The sequence below is a fragment of the Budorcas taxicolor genome, chromosome 6, assembly GCF_023091745.1.
Source record: "Budorcas taxicolor isolate Tak-1 chromosome 6, Takin1.1, whole genome shotgun sequence".
In the NCBI taxonomy this organism is placed as follows: Eukaryota; Metazoa; Chordata; class Mammalia; order Artiodactyla; family Bovidae; genus Budorcas; species Budorcas taxicolor.
This window is the reverse complement of record NC_068915.1, coordinates 81,494,664-81,516,938: the sequence shown is the minus strand read 5'-3', so window position 1 is coordinate 81,516,938 and position 22,275 is coordinate 81,494,664. Positions and strand designations below refer to the sequence as shown.

At 37.6% G+C, this 22,275-nt stretch overlaps 1 protein-coding gene across 1 annotated transcript in view; it reads left to right on the top strand.

Annotated features, from left to right (window-relative positions):
* The first annotated feature begins 11,572 nt into the window (after positions 1-11,572).
* Positions 11,573-22,275, top strand: part of EPHA5 (EPH receptor A5) — a 407,527-nt gene continuing 396,824 nt past the window's right edge. Inside the window, exon 1 of the mRNA XM_052642307.1 lies at positions 11,573-11,732. Within this exon, the coding sequence (XP_052498267.1) occupies positions 11,573-11,732 (160 nt within the window). The remainder of the gene's footprint in view (positions 11,733-22,275) is intronic.

Genomic DNA, 22,275 nt, shown 5'->3' with positions numbered 1-22,275 from the left:
AATTTTTTCACCTGTTGATTTATGATTCAACTATCTTGGGCCTCCTATTTATCATTAAGCCACTTGTCTATCTTTCAACATAATTTTCTGTTGTCTCTTTTCCTGTTTGCTTGCTCATTATGATTTTGTGTTTCTTTTTTTTAATCTCTGTATAAGTAATTTTAGTAGAGCTTTAGAATTAATCTCAAGCCGATGTATGCTATCTATCTGCTACCTTTATACAATGCACAACTTCACTGGAATTTTTAATTTGACTTTAAGCAAATCTGGGAGCTGTAAAAGTTTATTCACGTGGAATTAAGGGTACATGAATATTTCATGCAGTTGTTTTGTAATTTTTAAAAGTAGTTTTAATGTCAAATTTAGGTTTCAGAAATCCTATTAAGATGTTTGATCTATATCATGGAGCTCTTGAATTTTCATAGTGCTGTATTACTACATGATAATGAAAGTTTTAACCCACTTGAAACAATTAGAAAATTCCAAGTGGGAAGATGGACTTCAATTAAAATTCCCAATACAAAATAATTAAGATAGTTGATTTTTGCTTTTGTAGTGCTTTGCCCACAAAGGAAGGAAAATCTTTGCCCACAAATAAATATGAATTTTTTCATAGTGTGCATGGAGAAACTAAGTCATAATCCTATGCTCACATGTATGATGATGTTTAAAAAGAGACCTGGTTTCCCTTTTCCTCAGACCAACCACCTGACATTTCAAAAGATAAGAAGTACTGCTCAGCTTGAATGAACTCAAAAATATCTCTGCACATGTATTTGAACTCATCTTTTGAAATGTCAGTATGGGACAAAGTGATATGATTTACTCATTCAGGTACTGGAATATGTATTGAGAGTATAAAATTTTTTTAAAAGAATTGAAGAATGTATTTTGAATAATCAAGGAAGTAAACCTTTGTGTGACTATTACTTCATTAAAATAGTTATCTATTATTATAATACTTAAAGTTTAAATAGAGGAAAGTTATTATAGAATTTGTACATTGAGATATTCATATAATTTTCTAAAAATTTTCCTACAAGTATACTTTTATATTTCATATTCTAGTGACTGTTTCACTTACTGTTTTGTCTACATGTTGAATATAATTTTTTATAGAGATTTATTATACAATTGCCTATAATTTATCTTGTATTTGTTGAATAAGTTGGAGGTGCAGTGGGAGTGGCTTTAAACTACATATCTTTAAAAATTAATGATAAACATGGCATAGCATATGGCTCAACAATTACACTCATGAGCATTTACTCCAAAGATGTAAAACTTATTTTCACACAGGAACTTGTAAACGAATTTTCACAGCAGCTTCATTTGTTGTGGCCCAAACCTGGAAACTACTCATCTGTCCTTCAATGACTGAATGGTTAAACAAACTGTGGTATATCCATACCACAGAATAGTACTAAGCATTCAAAGGGAATGAGGTATTGAAATACTAACAACTTGGATGAATCTCAGGGAAATGATGCCAAATGAATAAATATACCTATTTTCATATTTTTATTAATTTTGATTTAATAAACAAATTCAGTCTTAAGAGTAAAAACTATTGATGAATTCTAAACCAAGGTTTTGATTTGTGATTTATGCTCCTGCTTAGTACTTTTGGTGAGTCATTTGCTTTCTCAGAGGCTGTCGGTACTGACAGTTAAGTCTATTTTCAATTTTAGCCAAAAAGGCCTGATAGTATCTTTAGAGCAATCAACTAGTTTTACTACAAACTATCACGAACATTTCCATATTTACCTTATGTCCTTTTGTCACTTTAAAATAGATAATAATAGGTATTATTCTTCATAGCCTAATGTTTTTATAAAAGTTTATAAAACTAACATGAAGGAAACGTGAAGGAACACAGTTACTTCAAAAGTCGGCTCCATTTAGAGCCAATATAACTAGGGAAAGCTCTTGAGGGATTTTTTTTGAGTTATGTTTTTTTCAGAATCGTGGCATAAAATTGGCTGAAAAAAATGACTTTGGGAATGTTCTCCTAAGCTGAAAGAATGCCCACTTTAGCTGAAAAAAAAAAAAAAAAAAAAAAGGAAGTTTAGGTGCTTGAAAAAGGGAAAGATGAAGCAGAGTAGAAAGAAGGAAGCCAGCAAAATAGACACACAGAAAACATATGAGGAAAAGTATAGCTCTATAGAAACTTTGTGATATTTCAGGCCATAAAAATTTAGGACATTGAAGTAAAATACCAATTTTATATTGATTCTGTGAAAAAATCATTACTTTTCACATATTTTAAGAAAATTAGCTATTCAAAGCAACACATTTTGTAGCACAGTTAGAGTGATGTTGCCAATAGTGAAGCAAGTTCAGTTCAGTTCAGTTGCTCAGTTATGTCCGACTCTTTGAGACCCCATAGACTGCAGCCCGCCAGGCCTCCCTGTCCATCACCAACTCCCAGAGTTTACTCAAGCTCATGTCCATTGAGTCGGTGATGCCATCCAATCATCTCATCCTCTGTCATCCCCTTCTCCTCCCACCTTCAATCTTTCCCAGCATCAGGGTCTTTTCAAATGAGTCAGTTCTTGCGTCAGGTGGCAAAAGTATTGGAGCTTCATCTTCAGCATCAGTCCTTTCAATGAATATTCAGGACTGATTCCTTTAGGATGGACTAGAGTATGAGAGTGAGTACTTGAGGTTATCAATATCCGTTTTACCTAGGAGCCTCTTCCATGGACAGTCAACAAAAGCCTGGTTGCAAAGGTACCCCTTATTTACTTCTGCTATTGAGCAAATACATCAATTTCCCCCCAGTAAACTATAGCTAGTTATATTATAAAATCTCCTTGCAGTCCAAGAGACTCTCATAAGTCTTCGCCAATACCACAGTTCAAAAGCATCAATTCTTCGGCACTCAGCTTTCTTTACAGTTCAGCTCTCACACCCATACACAACTACTGGAAAACCCATAGCTTTGACTAGATGCACATCTGTTGGCAAAGTAATGTCTCTGCTTTTTAATATGCTGTCTAAGTTGGTCAACTTTTCTTCCAAGGAGCGAACATCTTTTAATTTCATAGCTGCTGTTACCATCTGCAATGAATTTGGAGCCCCCCAAAATAAAGCCTGTCACTGTTCCCACTGTTTCCACATCTATTTCCCATGAAGTGATGGGACCAGATGCCATGATCTTCATTTTCTGAATGTTGAGCTTTATGCCAACGTTTTCGCTCTTTTCTTTTACTTTCATCAAGAGGCTCTTTAGTTCTTCTTCACATTCTGCCATAGGGTGGTGTTATCTTCATAGAAGGTATTGATCCTGGCAATCTTGACTCCAGCTTGTGTTTCATCCAGCTCAGCATGTCTCATGATATACTCTGCACATAAGTTAAATCAGCAGGGTGACAAAATACAGCCTTGACATACTCCTTTCCTTATTTGGAACCAGTCTGTTGTTCCATGTCCAGTTCTAACCTCTAATGAAGTAAACCAGGTAGAAAGAAAAGAGGAACAGAACTGCCATCAACCAAGTGGGGGCTCTGGAGATTCAGTCAGGAAATGCATTGAAACAGCTTGCATCATGGAAATTTTGCCTTCCAGAATTCTCAGAATACTTGGAAATATTGTGGATATGCCAGAGAATAATTAAATCAACAAATGATCATCCTTAACTAGAATAGAATAAGGGTAGGGGCTAACTGAAATAACTTTATTATATAATTTATGGTATTGTAGTATACGTATATTCATTATCACCATCTTTCAATTATTTTCTATTCCTGTTTCTCCTTTTTTATTTTTTCTTTCTCTGTGTGTGTTCATGTGTGTGTGTATATAAGTGCATATACATTTTCTTCTGGAATGTATTACTTCAATTTTTCACTTGTTACATAGTAATAAATGCTATTTGTACAAAATACAAAATTAAAAGGTAGAAATTATCTCACCAGTCATATACAAATATCATTAATGGGACATACCTTATCATACTGAAAAAATACTTTGTATATGCCTTTATAATTTCAACTATACTATCTTTTTGATGTGCATAGATATTCTTCCAATCATTTAAATGGTTCCATAGTATTTTATTATACAGATGCATTTAGCATTCTTTATTGAACGTATTTTTTTAATTTTTATACATTAAGAATAACTTTGTTTAATCTTTTATTCCATTTAAATTAATATATTTCCTTAAATTTTAAGAAGTATAATTGTTGAATGTAAAGCTACCCAGATCTTAAAGGCCACAGTAAAATTGTGTAACCACCCTATAAAAGATATCCTGGATTCACTTCTCACCAGTAGAGTATGAGAGTGAGTACTTGAGGTTATCAATACCCATTTTACCTAGGAGCCTCTTCCATGGACAGTCAACAAAAGCCTGGTTGCAGAGGTACCCCTTATTTACTTCTGCTGTTGAGCAAATATATCAATTTCCCCCCAGTAAACTATAGCTAGTTATATTATAAAATATGTTCTCATATGAGTGGTTTATTATGAATTTAAATTCAGTATATGCATTGAATTTAATAAAAACATTTCTCTGAATATGAAAAATAATACAGCTTATTTTTCACATATCAGCAAAGACTTCTGGAGTCCAGAAGGTAATTAGAAAAGTGAAATTTTCAATCTTGTAACTTTCCTGAGCACATCTTTCCTACTTCTTCAGCCCCCGAGAGTCCTTGTTATTTCAGCATCTATGTCTTCATATGACGCCAGTTATCCAAGATGCTGGAGGCAATCAGTGTGGGTCCTCGTCGACTTCAGCAGCCCTGGCCTCCCTAGTACACTGAAGTCTGGGTACTTGTAGCACATTGATACAGGGACCTTAGAGAAAAAGCCAACCACCACCAACAATAAGAATTGGTAGGTCTTTGGAATTACTATAATTTATTTCAATATCTTGTTCCTTATTCTTCATTATAAGACCCTCTGTTAACAGTCAAAAATACTGGAAAATTTTCTGTTCTCCATGTTCATTTTTCTATGGGAAAATAATGAGCACTGATTATTATTTGAACCTGTATAATAAGTGAAGTTTCTGAAGAGTGATGATTTAATGTAGTGCTAAGAAAAGAAATAACATATATTTACACTTTAATGAATTAAAATACTATTAATTCCTTTCAAAAACTAAACACCCAACTGATAATCAAAGAGATTTAAATAATATTAAATTTAACCTTGTTAGATAAAAATTTGGGTCACTAATAGAGAAAAGAGATTCTAGGACCTTAAAAAAATCTTAAAAAAATAATAAAAATTGCTCTTATGTTAATTAAATTAAAATATAACATAAAACAATGAATATATTAGCATTAATTTGGTTGTGAATTTCAAGAGATACTATTCATTGCCTAAATATATTTTAATCAAGCTTTATCTTTGGGATCAAAATAACTGACATCACCATATATCTATCCTTTTCAGGAATTCATGGATCTGAAAAAGCAACTTCATTAGAGTATCTTATAGTTTCATTAGAGTTTCTAATATGTTTTTAAATCTTAGAATATGTTTATAAATCTTTTTTTTTTTTTTGGAGAATAAATCTGGTATGTCTTTTTTTTTTTTTTTACTTTATTTTACTTTACAATACTGTATTGGTTTTGCCATACATTGACATGATAATTTCATATTTAAAATCTACCAAGGGTTAAATTTTACTTTGCCTTTTTCCCCCCAAATTGTCCAAAGAAACGATGTAGCTAAGTGATAAAAATATTTTAAAGATTATGTAAAAAATTGCTAAGATTACATAATATTTTAGGAAACACATTCTTTGGTTTATGAAATTTTGTTTAGATTATTTTTATAAACACTGCTGCTTGTGTTTTCCACCAATTACATGAGCTTCCTGCCATTTGGCAAAGATGGCATATCTCAGTCTTCTTATTTTCTTGATTTGGTCCATTCTCTCCACTGTACACATACAAGTTGTATATATGTTTTTCTGTACATGAGACAGTCTTTTTCTCCATGTAGTGCTCATTTAGGATCCTTCCTTTCTTGTTTTCTCCTATTTATCTATCTGACCTATTTGGCTAATTCATTTTAGATTCAAATAAACCTGAAAACTGGAATATTTTTATGTATTAATTGTTTCCATTAATGCAAAATTCTTGGGTAGTCGTCTTTTTTCCCTGATCAAATGGTTATCAAATTGATATGACATTACATTTTTCTCACACAGAGTCAGTGCCATGAGTTAAAATGTCCACATCTTACCAGTTGTTAGACTACCTAGGTTGCTTACCTCATTCTGTTAGTTTTGACATCATCAACATGGGACTAACATAGGCATGATGGAGTGTTAGTATTAAGTAAAATAATTAATGCAAAACATCACATGATGCTTTATCATACCAAATTATCAGTAAATACTAGCAAGTCTAATTGTTTCTGTTGTTCTACCTTGAATTCAGTGAAGATATATTCAGGTTTATTAATACATTGAATTTAACTATAGAACCTTCACCTATAGTAACTATAGGCTTCACTAGCTCAGTTGGTAAACATTCCGCCGGCAATGCAGGAGGTTCCTGTTTGATTCCTGGGTTTCGAAGATCCACTGGTAAAGGGATAGTCTACCCACTCCGATATTCTTGGGCTTCCCTGGTGGCTCAGCTGGTAAAGAATCCACCTGCAATGGAGGAGACCTGGGTTCCATCTCTCGGTTGCGAAGATTCCATGGAGAAGAGAAAGGCTGTTCACTCCAGTATTCTGGCCTGGAGAATTCCATGGACTGTACTGTCCATGGGGTCACAAAGTGTCAGATGCGACTTTCAGTTTCAGGCAATTCCAAAGAATGCTCAAACTACTGCACAATTACACTCATCTCACACACTAGTAAAGTGATGCTTAAAATCTTCCAAGCCAGGATTCAGCAATATGTGAACGGTGAACTTCCAGATGTTCAAGCTGGTTTTAGAAAAAGCAGAGGAACCATAGATCAAATTGCCAACATCTGCTGGATCATTGAAAAAGCAAGAGAGTTCAAGAAAAACATCTATTTCTGCTTTACTGACTATGCCAAAGCCTTTGACTGTGTGGATCACAATAAACTGTGGAAAATTCTGAAAGAGATGGGAATACCAGACCACCTGACCTGCCTCTTGAGAAACCTATATGCAGGTCAGGAAGCAGCAGTTAGAACTGGGAACAACAGACTGGTTCTAAATAGGAAAAGCAGTACGTCAAGGCTGTATATTGTCACCCTGCTTATTTAACTTCTATGCAGAGTACATCATGAGAAACGCTGGGCTGGAAGAAACACAAGCTGGAATCACTATTGCCGAGAGAAATATCAGTAGCCTCAGATATGCAAATGACACCACCCTTATGGCAGAAAGTGAAGAAGAACTAAAGAGCCTCTTGATGAAAGTGAAAGAGGAGAGTGAAAAAGTTGGCTTAAAGCTCAACATTCAGAAAATGAAGATCATGGCATCCGGTCCCATCATTTCATGGCAAATAGATGGGGAAACAGTGAAAACAGTGTCAGACTTTATTTTTTTGGACTCCAAAATCACTGCAGATGGTGATTGCACCCGTGAAATTAAAAGACGCTTACTCCTTGGAAGGAAAGTTATGACCAACCTAGATAGCATATTCAAAAGCAGAGACATTACTTTGCCAACAAAGGTCCGTCTAGTCAACACTATGTTTTTTCCAGTGGTCATGTATGGATGTGAGAGTTGGACTCTGAAGAAAGCTGAGCGCCAAAGAATTGATGCTTTTGAACTGTGGTGTTGGAGAAGACTCTGAGAGTCCCTTGGACTGCAAGGACATCCAACCAGTCCATCCTAAAAGAGATTAGTCCTGTGTCCTGTGTGTTCATTAGAAGGACTGATGTTGAAGCTGAAACTCCAGTACTTTGGCCACCTGATGCAGAGAGCTGACTCATTGGAAAGGACCCTGATGCTGGGAAAGATTGAGGGCAGGAGGAGAAGGGGACAACAGAGAATAAGATGGTTGGATGGCATCACTGACTCAATGGACATGGGTTTGGGTGGACTCCTGGAGTTGGTGATGAACTGGGAGGCCTGGCGTGCTGCGGCTCATGGGGTCGCAAAGAGTCAGACACAACTGAGCGACTGAACTGAACTGAACTGAACTGAACCACTCAGCATGTCACGTTAAGGTAATTTTGGACATCTTTTCTTTTTTTTTTTGTTTTCATGAAAGCTCAGAACAAAAGCCAGATCCAAGCAGGGATCTGGGTTGACATCAGTTACCTTCACAATTTAGAGGCCATAGCAGTTATCCAGAACAATGAGAAATACAAATATCATTGCCATTTTGTGCAAAGCAGTAGTATGAAGTAAAAAAAAACAAAAAAACAAAAAAACAAGAAACTAATTTTCATGCAATGCCATCATTCAGTGTAAGTATGCTGAATATTTCTAAAGGAAGAATTCCAACACATGGTCAAATATAAGATTTCCTTTGAGATTGAGGCCCAAGACAAAGCACTCTCATTGTCTTCTCTGATTAACCTTCATTAGACAAAAAAATGGCTTTCATTTCTGTCACTGGGGTTCATGTTACAGCTGTTCATTCTTTCAAAGATATGTAATAAATATTATTAAACAACCATGAGAATGATGGCTGCTATTTAAGATAGAGAATAAAAAGACTTTGCATTCTCTATTTTTAGCCCCTTAAGGAGAAGATAGCACAATTCCCACCTTAGGGAACAGTGTCCCAGGTTTTCTTTGGCATACCTAGTCTAAACTCTCTTTATCCTAATATATATATTGACTACATATAGTTAGATAATTTATTCCAGTTTTTCATTCAGGAAGTATTGTCACTGTGTTGACTGATATAAAACATAAGCTATGGATACTTGGGGGAGGAAAACCAAATCATTTCTTTCTTAGAAGAGAAAACATCAGTCTTAAATGCCTGACTCTCCTCGGACACTGAGTAGGGTTTTACATGAGAGATGTGTGTGAGGGGAGGAGGTGGGGGGAAGTGTTAAACATTTTTAGGAGGTGAAACTTCTGTAGAATGGAGTGCCAGATGTAAAAGCAGAGAAGTATGAAACATTTTAGGGAATACTGAATTGAAAATTTTAGTGTAAAAAAAATAGAAAATTTGTTTAACCTCTTCGGAGTAGAAGGTTTTCAAAGAAAGGCTGAATAAATTTGGTAATTTTGCAGTCAAAGGTAAATAATTGGAGATAGATGAACAGAGTAGTAACAGAAATGCCAAGAACAGAGGAAGAGAAGATAAAGGACAAAGGAAGAGAAGAGAACTTGAAGATCTTCTCCAAATCCCTCATTTTATTGGATACAAGTCCTGAAGAAGTAAAACAAGCTCAAAGGCCCATTAAAGTGCCTATGTTTCACACACAGCATTATTATGTGTTCATAGACTTTAGATAACTTCCTTGATAGTCTGTTTGGATATTTTTAAATGGCTCAACTATTAATTTAGGGGGAGGAGCTTACATTTTGAATGGTCTTCAAATAAAACATCCACTTTAACTTTGCATCTCACTGTGAAGCTTTTTGCCCAACTAAAAGACTGATTTACTGACATTCCTCTAAATTTGCTTCAATCATTTGGAGCACGTTTTAATAGAAAGAAGCTGCTTTTAGATTTCTGGTGCCAAAACATTTCAGGGGAAAAAATAAAGATGAGCATCCACCTCTTTTCAAAATTGCATCACTGCCACTTTATTCTTTCATTTTTATTTCAAATATTTAAACAAAAAACAAATGTCATCAGCTAATCATTATGAGAAATTTATTGTGAATACAAACAAGGCGCTGGATATTAAAATTATTAAAGTTGATGAGCAGACCTGCCTTTTTTGGGTGTGGGTGAAAATCTAGTCTTTACAGTAGTTACTACGCACCAAATTAAATGAGATACCTTTCATTCTAAAATCACACTTTTTTGTAGAAGTTTTATTTACAGTCTTTTTTTTAATGCTAGTATACTAGAACTGCCCTTCAGATGGACCTCTGAAAAAAAAAATGAATGAGAAAATTGAAGAAAAATAAAACAAGAGTAGACATAATAGAGATGAAATATGGAAAGTTGATTGTTTTCAACGGTTTTTCTAAATGTTTCTCAATGCAGCAGAACACAAGAAATTAAAATAATTTTAATTTAAAATATCCTGAAATTAATTTCACGGAATTTCATATATCTGCATATCATATAATTTCTAAAACATAAAACATTCCATCAGTGAGATTGAGGAATTAAATCATCACTTCGTAAAGTATGCGACAATTCTCAATGGCCAAATTCCTTGACTCCCTGAAATCTCAGTCGTAGCTACCGTCTCTGTATTTGGACAGTCTGCCGTTTACTTAGAAGAAAACGTTGACTAATTATCTCATTCCAGCCGCCAAAGTATTGAAAGAATAGAGCGGGTCAGTAGCAGTAAGCGGTTAAAGGGTGTTAAATAAACTAGCCACAGACTCGCACAGCTTAGGAATGCTGGGCGGTGTAACAAGGTTGTTGATGCCACAAGCCTGAGGTGGGCAGCAGGCAGTCGGCCAAACCCACGGCCCCGCTCCTCTGAAGGCTGCCTGCTGAACTGGGGCTGGTTTCCCTCAGCCTCCCGGGAGCCCAGGTCTTGGCAGGCGTCATCAGGAGAATTCTTCGCCCTAATTATCCGCGGAGGAAGACTCGCCTCTCCGGACACTGTTAGGCAGCACTCACCGCGGCAGCCGCCAGATTACTTCCCTCCGCGGGTGTGGGACTCCGTTTAAGCAGCTCACACTTACAGTAGACTCTCACTGGCGAGGCTGCGAGCAGCCGAGGGAGGGGGTGCCAGGAGGAGGAGGAGGGAGGAGGGTGGTAGGCGCAGAGCGGGAGGCTGAGGAGACGCCGGAGCTCCAGACTCAGCAGGAGCGCGCTGTGGCGGTGCAGTTCCGAGCTCGCCAGCCTGGCCGCGCACACACCGCCTCCTCCCCGAGTCGCGGGAGCCTCCGGGCTCCGGGCCGCCGCTGCCGCCGGTCCCTCCCTCGTCAGTGCTCAGCCCGCAGCTCTTTCCTTCTGCTGGCGTCTTTGAACTCTCCGGATCTTTTCCTCCGCTCGCCTTGCTTGTCTTTCCCCTACCCTGTTTTTTTTTCTTTCCCCCCAACTCATCTTCCTTTTTCCTTAGCCACCCTGCTTTTTTCTCCTCTTTTTATCGAGAATTTCTTCTTAAGATGACTTGTCTTCTTCACCTTCGCCCGTTTCAGCCCTGAAGACTGAAAAGGAGCTTTTATCTCCCTCTCCTCTCCCTCCAGTGGCATTTCAAAGACCTCCATCCTTAAAAGTCTATAAAGAGGCACAGAACGGGACGCGGGACCTTCTCGACACCCTCGAGTCCAGTCCCGAACTACACTGTCCGCCGTCACTAGTATTTCATTTAACCCCAGTGGAGAGGAGGGTGTGGGGCTCTGGAAGCAAACTTCAGCCGTACGAGAAGCCCCGCGGTCCCGGCAAAGGGGCGAGCCGTGGGCCCGAAGGTGAAGGAGCCTACCGGGAACGGGGAGGAACCGCGAGCCTCTCTCGCCCCCTCCGCAAGGCGAGAGCTGTGGACTGAGCGGCGCGGGACAGCGGCGGCGGAGGCGGCGAGGACAAGATGTGGGGCTCGGGGCCCCGGGGTGCGGGACGCCGGCGGCCCCCCAGCACCCCTGCGTCCCTGGCCAGCTGCTCCTCCGCACCTCGAAGGGCGCCCCTCTGGACCTGCGTTTTCCTGTGCGCCGCGCTCCGGACCCTCCTGGCCAGCCCCAGTAACGAAGGTAAAGCCGTGGGGGTGGGGACCGCTGCGACCCGGGGCGGAGGAGCGAGGCGGGGCCTGGCCGCGCGGGTCCTGGCGAGCTAGACGCGGCCGCCGCGGCCGAAATCGCACCCCTCTTTCGGAACTAACATGGGTCGTCCGCTCTCGCTAGCCTTTTCCCTCCGGTTCTCAGCCGTCTCCACTCGCATTGTTTGACTTTAGCCGCGGAGCGCTCGGCGCGGAACCTGGCTGTGGACCTAGGCTGACTGAGGGGGCTGGGAAGTTGGAAGCCAGGAGGATAGAAGGCTCCGAGACCCGCGCCGGGAGGCTGGGTGCGGCTGGGTCCCAGTTGAAGCGCGAGGGGAAGTGGCATTTCGGGCTTTAAAGAGTGGGGACTGTTTGAAGCGCAGTGACGGGGATCTCGGGAGCGGTGGGGCTTTTAGAAACCGTTATTTGGGGCTGGGGCTGGGGAACGTGGTGGGGGTGGCTGGATGCTTTTATTTTGGGGTAAAGTGCCTTCTGGGAGCTGCTATTTAGGACATCGCCAGCTGCTATTCTAGGGTGGGTGGTAAGAGCTTTTATTTCTCGCCGGAGGGGGGATGGAGAAGGACGGACAGCGCCTCACACCGTGGGTGTGTGCCGCACTTTGGGGGTCGTATGATCACCTAGACGAAATGGAAGTCTGGAAGGTGGGATGCCGCGGGAGGCGGAGGGTTCGGGGGAGGGGAGTGTCGCCGCTTGGAAGGTGATGCTGGAACCCACCGAATCGGGTCTCCCCCACGTTTCCGAAAGGGAAAAGCTCCGCTCGGAATCCTAGAGTCCCCAGCTCTCTCCCCTATCCCTTATCCCGCGCTCCGGACCGAGAAGACTGTCCCTGCCTTGCATCCGGAGAGGAGGGCCGGCACGGGAGCGGCACCTGAGCCGCGCTCCTGGCTCCCGGATCTAGGCTCAAACCGCTCCGCTCGCCGCCCTCGGCCTCCGGGTCAGCTCCGCCACATTCGCTCTTCTCCCGCGCCCGGACCGCGCAGCCCTCCAAGGTGGGGGCAGCATCTTAGATCCCATGTGGGTTACGAGAAGATGGGGTCTGGGTGGTCAGCTCCACCACGAAAACATCAAAAACCTTCCCACCTCGGCGGGAAGGTTGGGGTTTCGATTTGGAGCCCTGGATGCCTCGAGTGAGGCACAGAACCTTAAAAATGCCCTTACATTCGTGGGGTATGGGACGCGGGACCGGAAAGATGAAGCAGCAGCGGCGAGTCGTGTGTGTCCTCGTGACTTGCACGGGTTGTGTCTTGTAGGGGAAGGGGCTGAGCTGGTCTCGGAGCGCTGCCAGCTCCCTAGGAACCGTGTGAAAAACAGGAAGGATCAATACTCCTCTCCGCACCCCATGAGCTGTCTTTACCCTCCAAATTTGTTTTTAAAAATCTGATTTAGGGGTTATATGTAGCTCGATCTATCTGTCCATCTATCTATCTGCCTATCTACACGTCTGCTTACCTGCCTACAATACCCCATGCTTAACACAAGCAGTCTGCATTTTAACCTCCCTGGTAAAGTTGAAAAAGTGTTTTCTGAAGTCGTGTCCTTTTTTTAGTATGTTAGAAGTCCGGAGAATTATGACAGGGTTAGGAGTCCTTTTATGAACTGTCTTACTCTATTGAAAGGGGCAACCTGGTTTGGATTTAAAGTGATAGTAGTATCATTTTATTCTTTCGTGTGTTCCCGTTATGTTTCTTTCTTCCTTTTTTCCCCTAGGTATTATGAGGGAAAGGGCTTATGCAGAGGTGTAAAGGAGTAGTAGCTCTTGGTTAGAGAAAGGGAAGAAATGAAGTCTCAGGGAGGGTGGCGCTAAATGGGAGTAAGGGTCCAGACTACAGAGAGAAGAGGTAAAAGGAAATGGAGGGAAGCGGGGAAATAGAATAGGTCTCCTGTGGTGTTGTAAGAAGACCTGGAGTCTTGTGGAAGGTAGACTGGCTGACATCACGGACTTAATACCCACAGGTTGTGGTGTCCTTACCTAGCGAGTGGAACAGTAAAATTTGGGCTTCAGTGAGATGAGGATTGTAGGGGTCTAACCAACAGTGAGTGGTAGTTTACGAGCCAGTGTTCTGGAAACAGTAGAAATAAAAGCGTGACTGTTGTTTGGGGCACATTTTGTAACAACACTATTTTACATAATCAGAAATAAAATGTTACAATTTTACATGTACATATATATATATGTATGCATTTGTATATTTCATCTGCTTCATCCCTTCTCTGCCCAACAGTTTTCTGTTAGTGTTATGCCAGACTTCTTATTAATATGTTCTTTTTGTTTCTCCATGATGCTGCTAGTCTAATCAAAGAACAAGAATATAAGATATTTATAACAGCAATTTATTTATTTAAAGATTCAGATTGGAGTTTTCAAGTTTGCCTTTGATTGTTTTTGAAGGAACTTTGGAAGAAAGATTTTATGTATGCACTAACGCTTTTAAAAACTTGTTCTATACTTTGCTTTCTGCAACCTATAGATGCTTTGTGACTTCTCAGACTGTAGTGTATATATCCATTATATATGTGTATGTTATTAATGCTCCCGTTATGCGATGAAAAAAAATCAAGTCGGGTAGAAATAAATGGAAGTTTACTTTTATAATTGGTACTCAGTCATGTTTAATGTTTAAGTTTGGTTGACATAAATAAACAAAATTGAACAAAAAAAGTCAAATTTATATTTAGAATCTTGGACTGATATGAAATAAATGTTAAAATACACTGGGTAATAGAAATAAGAGGAAAATTTACTCTTTAGCCTGAACTCTATGATAAGGTAAATATATCTTTAGTTGTCTTACTACACGTTTTAGGCATGAATACATATGGAAGAAGCCTTTGAGCTACAGTATAACACACACGACTTTTATTGTAGAATAATGCAGAGGCATATAAAAGGCAAAACATTTCTCTAAGATTGATCAGGCAGGACAAATATTAGCAAGTGTATCAACAAGTGAAAATTTTAATAGATTTAGTAAGTAAAGGAAGCATGTCCACTGTTATGAATATTAGAGGTGGCCCTGAACTTATTCAGTAACTGCCACTTTTTGCTGTTGAGAGATATATTTGTAAACAAGCATTATTTGACAAGTGCTTTTCGCAGCAGGGATTCTTGGCCAATTACTGCTGAACAGCTCTGCATTGAAAATGATTCACCCGCAGTGAATCAAGCTTGATTCATTGAAGCTACAGTTAGTAATGTCCCAGTAAAGTGCTTCTGACAGTTGTCAGCAGTTTGTATTTGAAAAGTCCAGTTTCTTGTCTCTGAATGTTTTGTATGTTTGAGGAAGTGGGATGGAGGGACTCTGAGGGAGAAAAAAAAAACACCACATGAGGGGAAAAATTGAGGAGGGGTGCTGAACTGTTTGAAAAACAGTCATAAAATTGTAGATGCTTTCAATGGAAATAAAGAAAAGGAAGAAAGTTTGTTTTAGGGTTTTTTCTTGGTTTATAATAGGACCAGGCCCATAAAACGATTGGATGACATAATAGATTTGTAAAACTAAATGGCTTTGTTGTGTGGCCTTGTCATCCGGTTGTAATTCATTTCCTTTTAGATAAAGAGGCAGGACCCCACAGAAAAACGACAGTAAAATTATTCCCTCACCAGGATGCTACTGAAGGAAAAAAGAGCCATTACCCCTGTTTGAATCGTAGATTGTTGGAACTAGGAAGGCACCGTGTAGAGTTTTGGCTTTTTGCTTTATAAACCTTGAATAGGGAGCAGAAGGTTGGGTCTTGAAATTTTAAGCCTTTTTTTGAGGTAGACAAAGATCTTCTTGGGTGTCAGGGTGACATGTAAGAGGATTTCATATCCTCATATAAGGCGGGGAAAAGGTTGAAAAATTTCTGCATTTCTAATGGTTGTTCTCCTTTGACTGAAACTATTTTTATTAAAATATTGTCATTTGTAAATATTATTAGTTCTTTATGTAAGTCCACATAGGATATAGATAGTATGGGAAGAGGATTCTTTTTTTTTTTTATGCTTAGAAATGTTAGTTGCCATTATTTTATATTATTAACATTTTGCTTTACAAAATGTGATCCTTTGGCGTTTTCTACATGAAATATCAAAATGAGATTATATAGCTATTTATAGACAAAACAATCCCAAAACATTTAATTAAACATTAGACTTTATTCATTGTTGCTACTGCAGAGAAAATGTCAGTTCCTTAGTTATTTTCACTACAGTTTTGTTGATTGACTTGACCACTTAAATCTCCTTTGTTTGGTGTGCTTTTTTTAGGTATTTTCTTGAGTGACCAATTTATTTCTCTTTCACTTAGAAGAAACCTTTTTACCTTTGACTGTAAAAATAGGATATGACGTACATGACTAATGATAACAAAACATGATTAACATGATAACATGATTAACAAAAATAACGATAGTTATTTTTCCTTTTATGAGTCAAATGTTCTTTTTTAAAAAATATGTTCTTATTATCTTAAAGAAAAAACTGTTGTAAAAATTGATGATTCTTTATGCTTTATTTTTTCAAATTAGCAGATATATTTTATTTTATTAAAGAAAAACTTGAACTTAAGTTAGCAAAGGTATGTAATCATTCAAAGATGATTATGATATTTTTAACAATCTTAAAATAACTTTTACTATAGTTTTCATGAAGCAACAAAATTGACTGAAGTTCCAATATTCAGCCTTGCTTGTAAATCATTAAAAATTGATTGCAGTCTTTGTCCTTTTGTTTTCTTTCCAGAAACAGTGATATTAACTATAAAAGCAGTATGAGAACTAAAAATGTAAATTGTTACAATAGAGATTCAGTGGTTCTTGCTGTTCTGGTCTCTCTGGCGGGTAGGTGTTTATCTATAGAGAGTAGTACCTACTGTTATGCTTTACTGGGTAAATGCATATTTAGTTATTTAATCAAAATGTATATAATCAGGTGGATTGGTAGTGATTTCTTCAAAGGTGTTATCCTAATCTATTGTATGCATAAACACTCCTAATGGTATTTTTAATTGACACTAAAAAATATATCATATATTCTATCACAGACTAAATGGTACACTTAACGTTTCTATAAATGTTTACAAAGGTTGCTTAAAAAATAATTTTATTTTTAAAAAATAAATAGATTTAATAAATAAGTAAATAAATAGATTTAAAGGTTCATATTTTTACAAAAAGTTTACAAAATGTAACTTTCAAATAATAAACCAAATAAATTTATTCAGTAAGATATATTTAATATAAGAATGAATAACTGGAGATTCTCTGATCTGTTCATAACACTTTTGAAACTATTATTATATAGGAATTAGAAAACTGGAAGGTTTGATAGTTATTCACTGTGAAAATCTTAATTGAATTGTTAGTTCTATTGAAAATGTTTAAATCAAAATATAAATGACCCATTTTTAAGTATTTGTTTTTTAACTTCCAAAATATCATGAATACTTAGGGGGTCTCCCTTTATCATATGTTTACTTTTCCTGTTTTAGGTTCTGACTCTCTAGACGTTTGTTAGTTCAGAGTTAGTGAAATAGATTTTAAAGTGTTTGAACAAGGAAAAAATTGACTTTTGAATAAGAAAAATGATTTAAGAATTTTAAATCCAAATTTTGGACAACAGCTCATTTTTTTATAATACATTTTGGTAACATATACAAGGTGTTGTAACAGAGAACTTTTCACAAAAATAGTACGATCTGATGTCATAAATTGTACTAGAAATAGCTATTTATAGATCAAACTACAAACAGTGGTACAGGTATTCCTGAGTATTAAAATTCAATTGGAATTTACATTTTTCTTTTGACACTGGAGTTTCCGGTGTATAGGTTTTGTTCATTTCCCTCATTCTAATCACATAAAATAAGAAAAGGCTTTAATTTAAAGTTCATATTAAAACAACAGTAGAAAACACTTAATTGAATGATTTAAAACGTAATTCTAGTCAACGAATTGCATGAGAAATAGAGATTTTAAAATTCCCTTTAACTTACTTCATTATCATCTTAAACATTTCTTAGCCTGTATAATGTTATTGTAAAGCAAAAAGTAAATAAAAAGAAACACTGCAAGGTACATAAGAACTGTCTGGTGAAACGTGGGGATTTATGATCTTTCATTTTTTCCCCCAAAGTTCAAGTTTGTCGTCTAGTATCTCTAATGAGAATTCCATGCGTTGCAAAGCTATAAAATAAAACTGTAATTTAGTAAGTGCACTACTTGGAGTTTTTGAAAACTCGGTGGCTTAGCATGATGACTTTTATTACCAGCTGCCATGTTTTGTTGGTATAATTTTTAATGATTTTTTTAATCTTTAGCAATTTAAAGAAAACATAAAGAGACCTTTCTGTCATTTAAAACATGCTCAAAAATCCTTTTTAAAAATGTGTGTGACTTTTGTTTTTAGGATCTCATTGGCAAACTTTATTCTAGGTTGTTTTTCCTGTAGATTCCATAACCTTTAGTCTCTGGTCAGTTTGTGTGGTACTTTAACAATATCATCTAAACTATTTCTTAAACTCTTAGAATATACAAAACTTCATTGATCAGAAGTTGACCCTCAGTCATGCATTCCAGTGATTCAGCGTTCATGGCTTTATTGCTATACATTTATCAAGCAGAGTGCAGATACTTGGCCTGATGATTGTGGTTTGTGCACATGGACTACTTATGGGGTATGTGTTAAGATTGTGGTGAAGCTTTTCAAAAGAAAGGGTAGGGAGGGATGTCAAGATGGTATCACTATGAGCTTGATATTAATAAAAGTACTTAGGTTTTATTTTTTATAACACTAAAAAATACCATAATTGCATGCAAACACACACACAGACACACAAATATACATTCTATTTTGATATTTGCTTTACTGACTCTGAATATATAAACCCCAGCCTCATGGAAAAAAGAAATAACTTTGGTTCATTTTATTTCATTCATTTAGTTCTGTTTCTTTTATTTCTCTGTAAGTTCCACAGTTTTGTTGAGTCATGCCAAATACTTGTGGCATTAAACACCCCACAGATGAAATAATTGGGATTAAAGTGTTTGTGATGATTCTAATTCTGTTACAGTTGTTGGACTAGGCTGTCTTCTTCATCCATCACACACATCTTTGGTTCTAACTAACTGGGCTCCTAACTTTGTTAAGTAAATGATCTTGTTAAAAAAAAAGAAAAAAGAAATCAAAGAGCCAAAACCAGAGGGTTGAAATGTTTTGCATATGCTTTGTGAGAAAATGTTCCTACTTGGAAACATGTTTCCGGCTAAGTATTGGAAGATTTAGAGAAAATACAGTCTGTTCTTTTACTCAGAGATGGATAGTGTCTTTTATCTTCTATGATAATTTCACACTCTTATTTTCATCTGTCACATCTCCTTTTTCCCTTTCCCACTCTGTTTCTCTTTCTTTATCTCATTTTCCTCCTTTCTTTTTTTCTCTCTCCCTCTTTCCTTCCCTCCTCCCCTGTCAGATACTCCATTTATGCAAAGTCAGAGCAAAATAAGGGAGTATTAGCTCATCTGTGCCTGTGAGTTCCAATACCTCCAAGGAAGTAGGGGTGATCAGACAATATAGTCTTCTGTTAAATAAATCATGGGACACAGTCGTTAATGTTAAAGAGTAGATTGTAGCAAACCAAGTTGTGTATTTTTTACAGGACTCTTAAGTCAGAAGTACAGTAGTTTAGGGTATCGGTCAGTTTTGTGCTACTGCTACAGTCTATAAGGTTGCAAAGAGTTGGACATGTTCTTTGGAAGGAATGATGCTAAAGCTGAAACTCCAGTACTTTGGCCACCTCATGAGAAGAGTTGACTCATTGGAAAAGACTCTGATGCTGGGAGGGATTGGGGGCAGGAGGAAAAGGGGACGACCGAGGATGAGATAGCTGAATGACATCACCAACTCGATGGACGTGAGTCTGAGTGAACTCCAGGAGTTGGTGATGGACAGGGAGGCCTGGCGTGCTGCGATTCATGGGGTCACAAAGAGTTGGACACGACTGAACGACTGAACTGAACTGAAGCAACTAACACACACACACACAGCTCAATTAATTATTTTGCACTGACTGCCTCTTCCTGTTCCAAAATGCTTGTTAATGTCTTTTCTGTGGAAAGACAAACTCAGCAGGTAGACGGGGCTGGCACCAGTTCAGCACAGCAGTCCACAGCAGGCCCTCTCTGTGAGCCAAGCTGTAGCTTTTACCCAGAGCCCTGGCCTGTGTGCTGACTGGACAGGTGGGCCCACTGCTCCATTTTTTGGAAGATGACAGAGATCTTGCTTCTCTCTACACCCTAGGCAGTGTAGTGAGGCTCCTAAAGGAGGAACAACCAGCCTTCTGAGAAAAGTGGAAAATACTTGGGAACTGCTATGTGTGAAGGATTTTAAACATCATATTTGATTTTTCTGGAAGTAGGGGTGGAAGTAGAAACAAAAGAACCATTTAATATTGCAGGTTTGCAGTCACCTTTTTTTATTTATTCATTTTATTCAAGCCTGAAAAATGAATAAGGATTAGGGAAAGGATTAAATGGCATGGACTTAAAGAAAAATAAAGGAAAAGATAAAACAAAACCAAACTTCTGGCTTTGAAATCCAAAAAGAAACTAGTTTTGTTTTGGGATTGTGTTTTTTGTATTTTGTTCGTTGCTTTTTTTTTTTTTTAAATCTCCATCATTTCCCGTCTGAATTCTATGGACACTTATTTTCTTCTTCTTCTTCTTATTTTTTAGTCTCAGTTCATTAATCTGCAGTATGGTACTGTTTCACATAATTGTTGTGGAGAATAGACAAACAGAGATAATTTTCTAATTGGTGAGCAGTACACATGTGCAAGTTGTGGGAATGTGGCTGGTTAGAATGCTGCAGAGTCCATATATGTTAATACTTTTCTTGCCAGGAAAGCGGTAGAATATAGGGAACATCTGGAGCAGCAGTTTAATGGATTTAAGTTCATACTATATGAGGAATCATCCTTAAGGAAAGGAGTACAAAAAATGTTAGTTCTGCAAATGTAGCAGAAATATGGACTTAATGAATACTTTGCTGGTCTCTCAGTGACATGGAAGTGACCCATGTCATTGAGGGCCCTGTAACTTAATTTTAATGAACTTTGGAGTAACTACTTCTCACCAGGTAGTACAAAATTGGAACATGTGAAGACCATGAAACAAGCCCTACTATGTGTGAGTGTTCTTGAATCATCCATGTCAGATTCCACATACTAAAAATTAAATGTTAACACTTAATTTTCACTTGTGAAAATAATGTGCAGAGTATGTATGTTGCTTAGTAAAATTCCTCGAGCAAAACAGGTATACAACAAATGTTAGTCCCTTTGGTTTCCCCACTCCTAAATGTGAGCTATTTGAGATAAGTTTCCAGAATCTCAGATTAGTGTCTTCCTTGCATTGGAATGGAATTTGGGACAGGAAAACAATCTAGTAAAAGGAACTGCATATGCAGATTTTCCGTAGATCTAAAAATCGGTCACATGATGTTGTCCTAATTTTCAGCTGGTTTGCTAATTATGTAATATTGAATACTGGGATTTGGTTAGGAAGCAAAGCAAAAATCATCAGTTCAAAGATCATGGTTGTAAATGTTGCCGTTTACCTGATTATTCCTCAAGGAGAGGTCAGATTTTTTTTTTTTTTTTTACATTTCTTCTTTTTAAAATTTTGAACTTATTTATTTTTAATTGAAGGATAAATGCTTTACAGAATTGTGTTAGTTTCTGCCAAACATCAACATGTTTCTTACTAGCCACGGATGTATCAAGAGATATCTTCAAATGTTTAGATATTTACTACTAGCATAAAAAGTTATAGTATTTAGTATAATATATAATGTATGTTTTAAGTGACCTTTAGGATGCTATGCAAGTGGATAATTGAGAGACTTAAATACTTAAAAGTTTCCTGAAACATGTCTGACACTATAGTTTGCCACCTCTATTTTGGTTTGAAATATATAATTTTCTGATCTGTTTGATTATACTCAGAGTTTAAAATACTACTTGAAAACACTACCTTTCACATATTCATAAAGGTTTTACTACAATTCTGTGAAGACTTATCTTTTTTATATAGGTAACATGAGCAGATATAAGAAAGTTTAGGATGCATTTTGGAAAGTTTAGGATGTATTTTGATCTCCTTATGAAATGTATATGTGTATCTGCATGCATGAGTACACCCACCTATATAAAATAATTATAGTTAACATTATTGATATACCACATACCAAACATTGTTTTAAGTGGTTTATGTGAATTCTGATTTATTTTCCTCATGACAAGCCTAGGAAATATGTATTTTAATATTATTATTATTCCTATTGTACACATGAGGAAACTGAAACAGAGAACAGTTAAATAACTTGCCCAAGGTTACAAATCCAAAAGTGGTAGAAAGAGATGCAATAGAAAGGGAAAGAGACGTGAGTTCGATCCCTGGGTGGGGAAGATCCCTTGGAGGAAAGCATGGCAACCCACTCCAGTATTCTTGCCTGGAGAATCCCATGGACAGAGGTGCCTGGT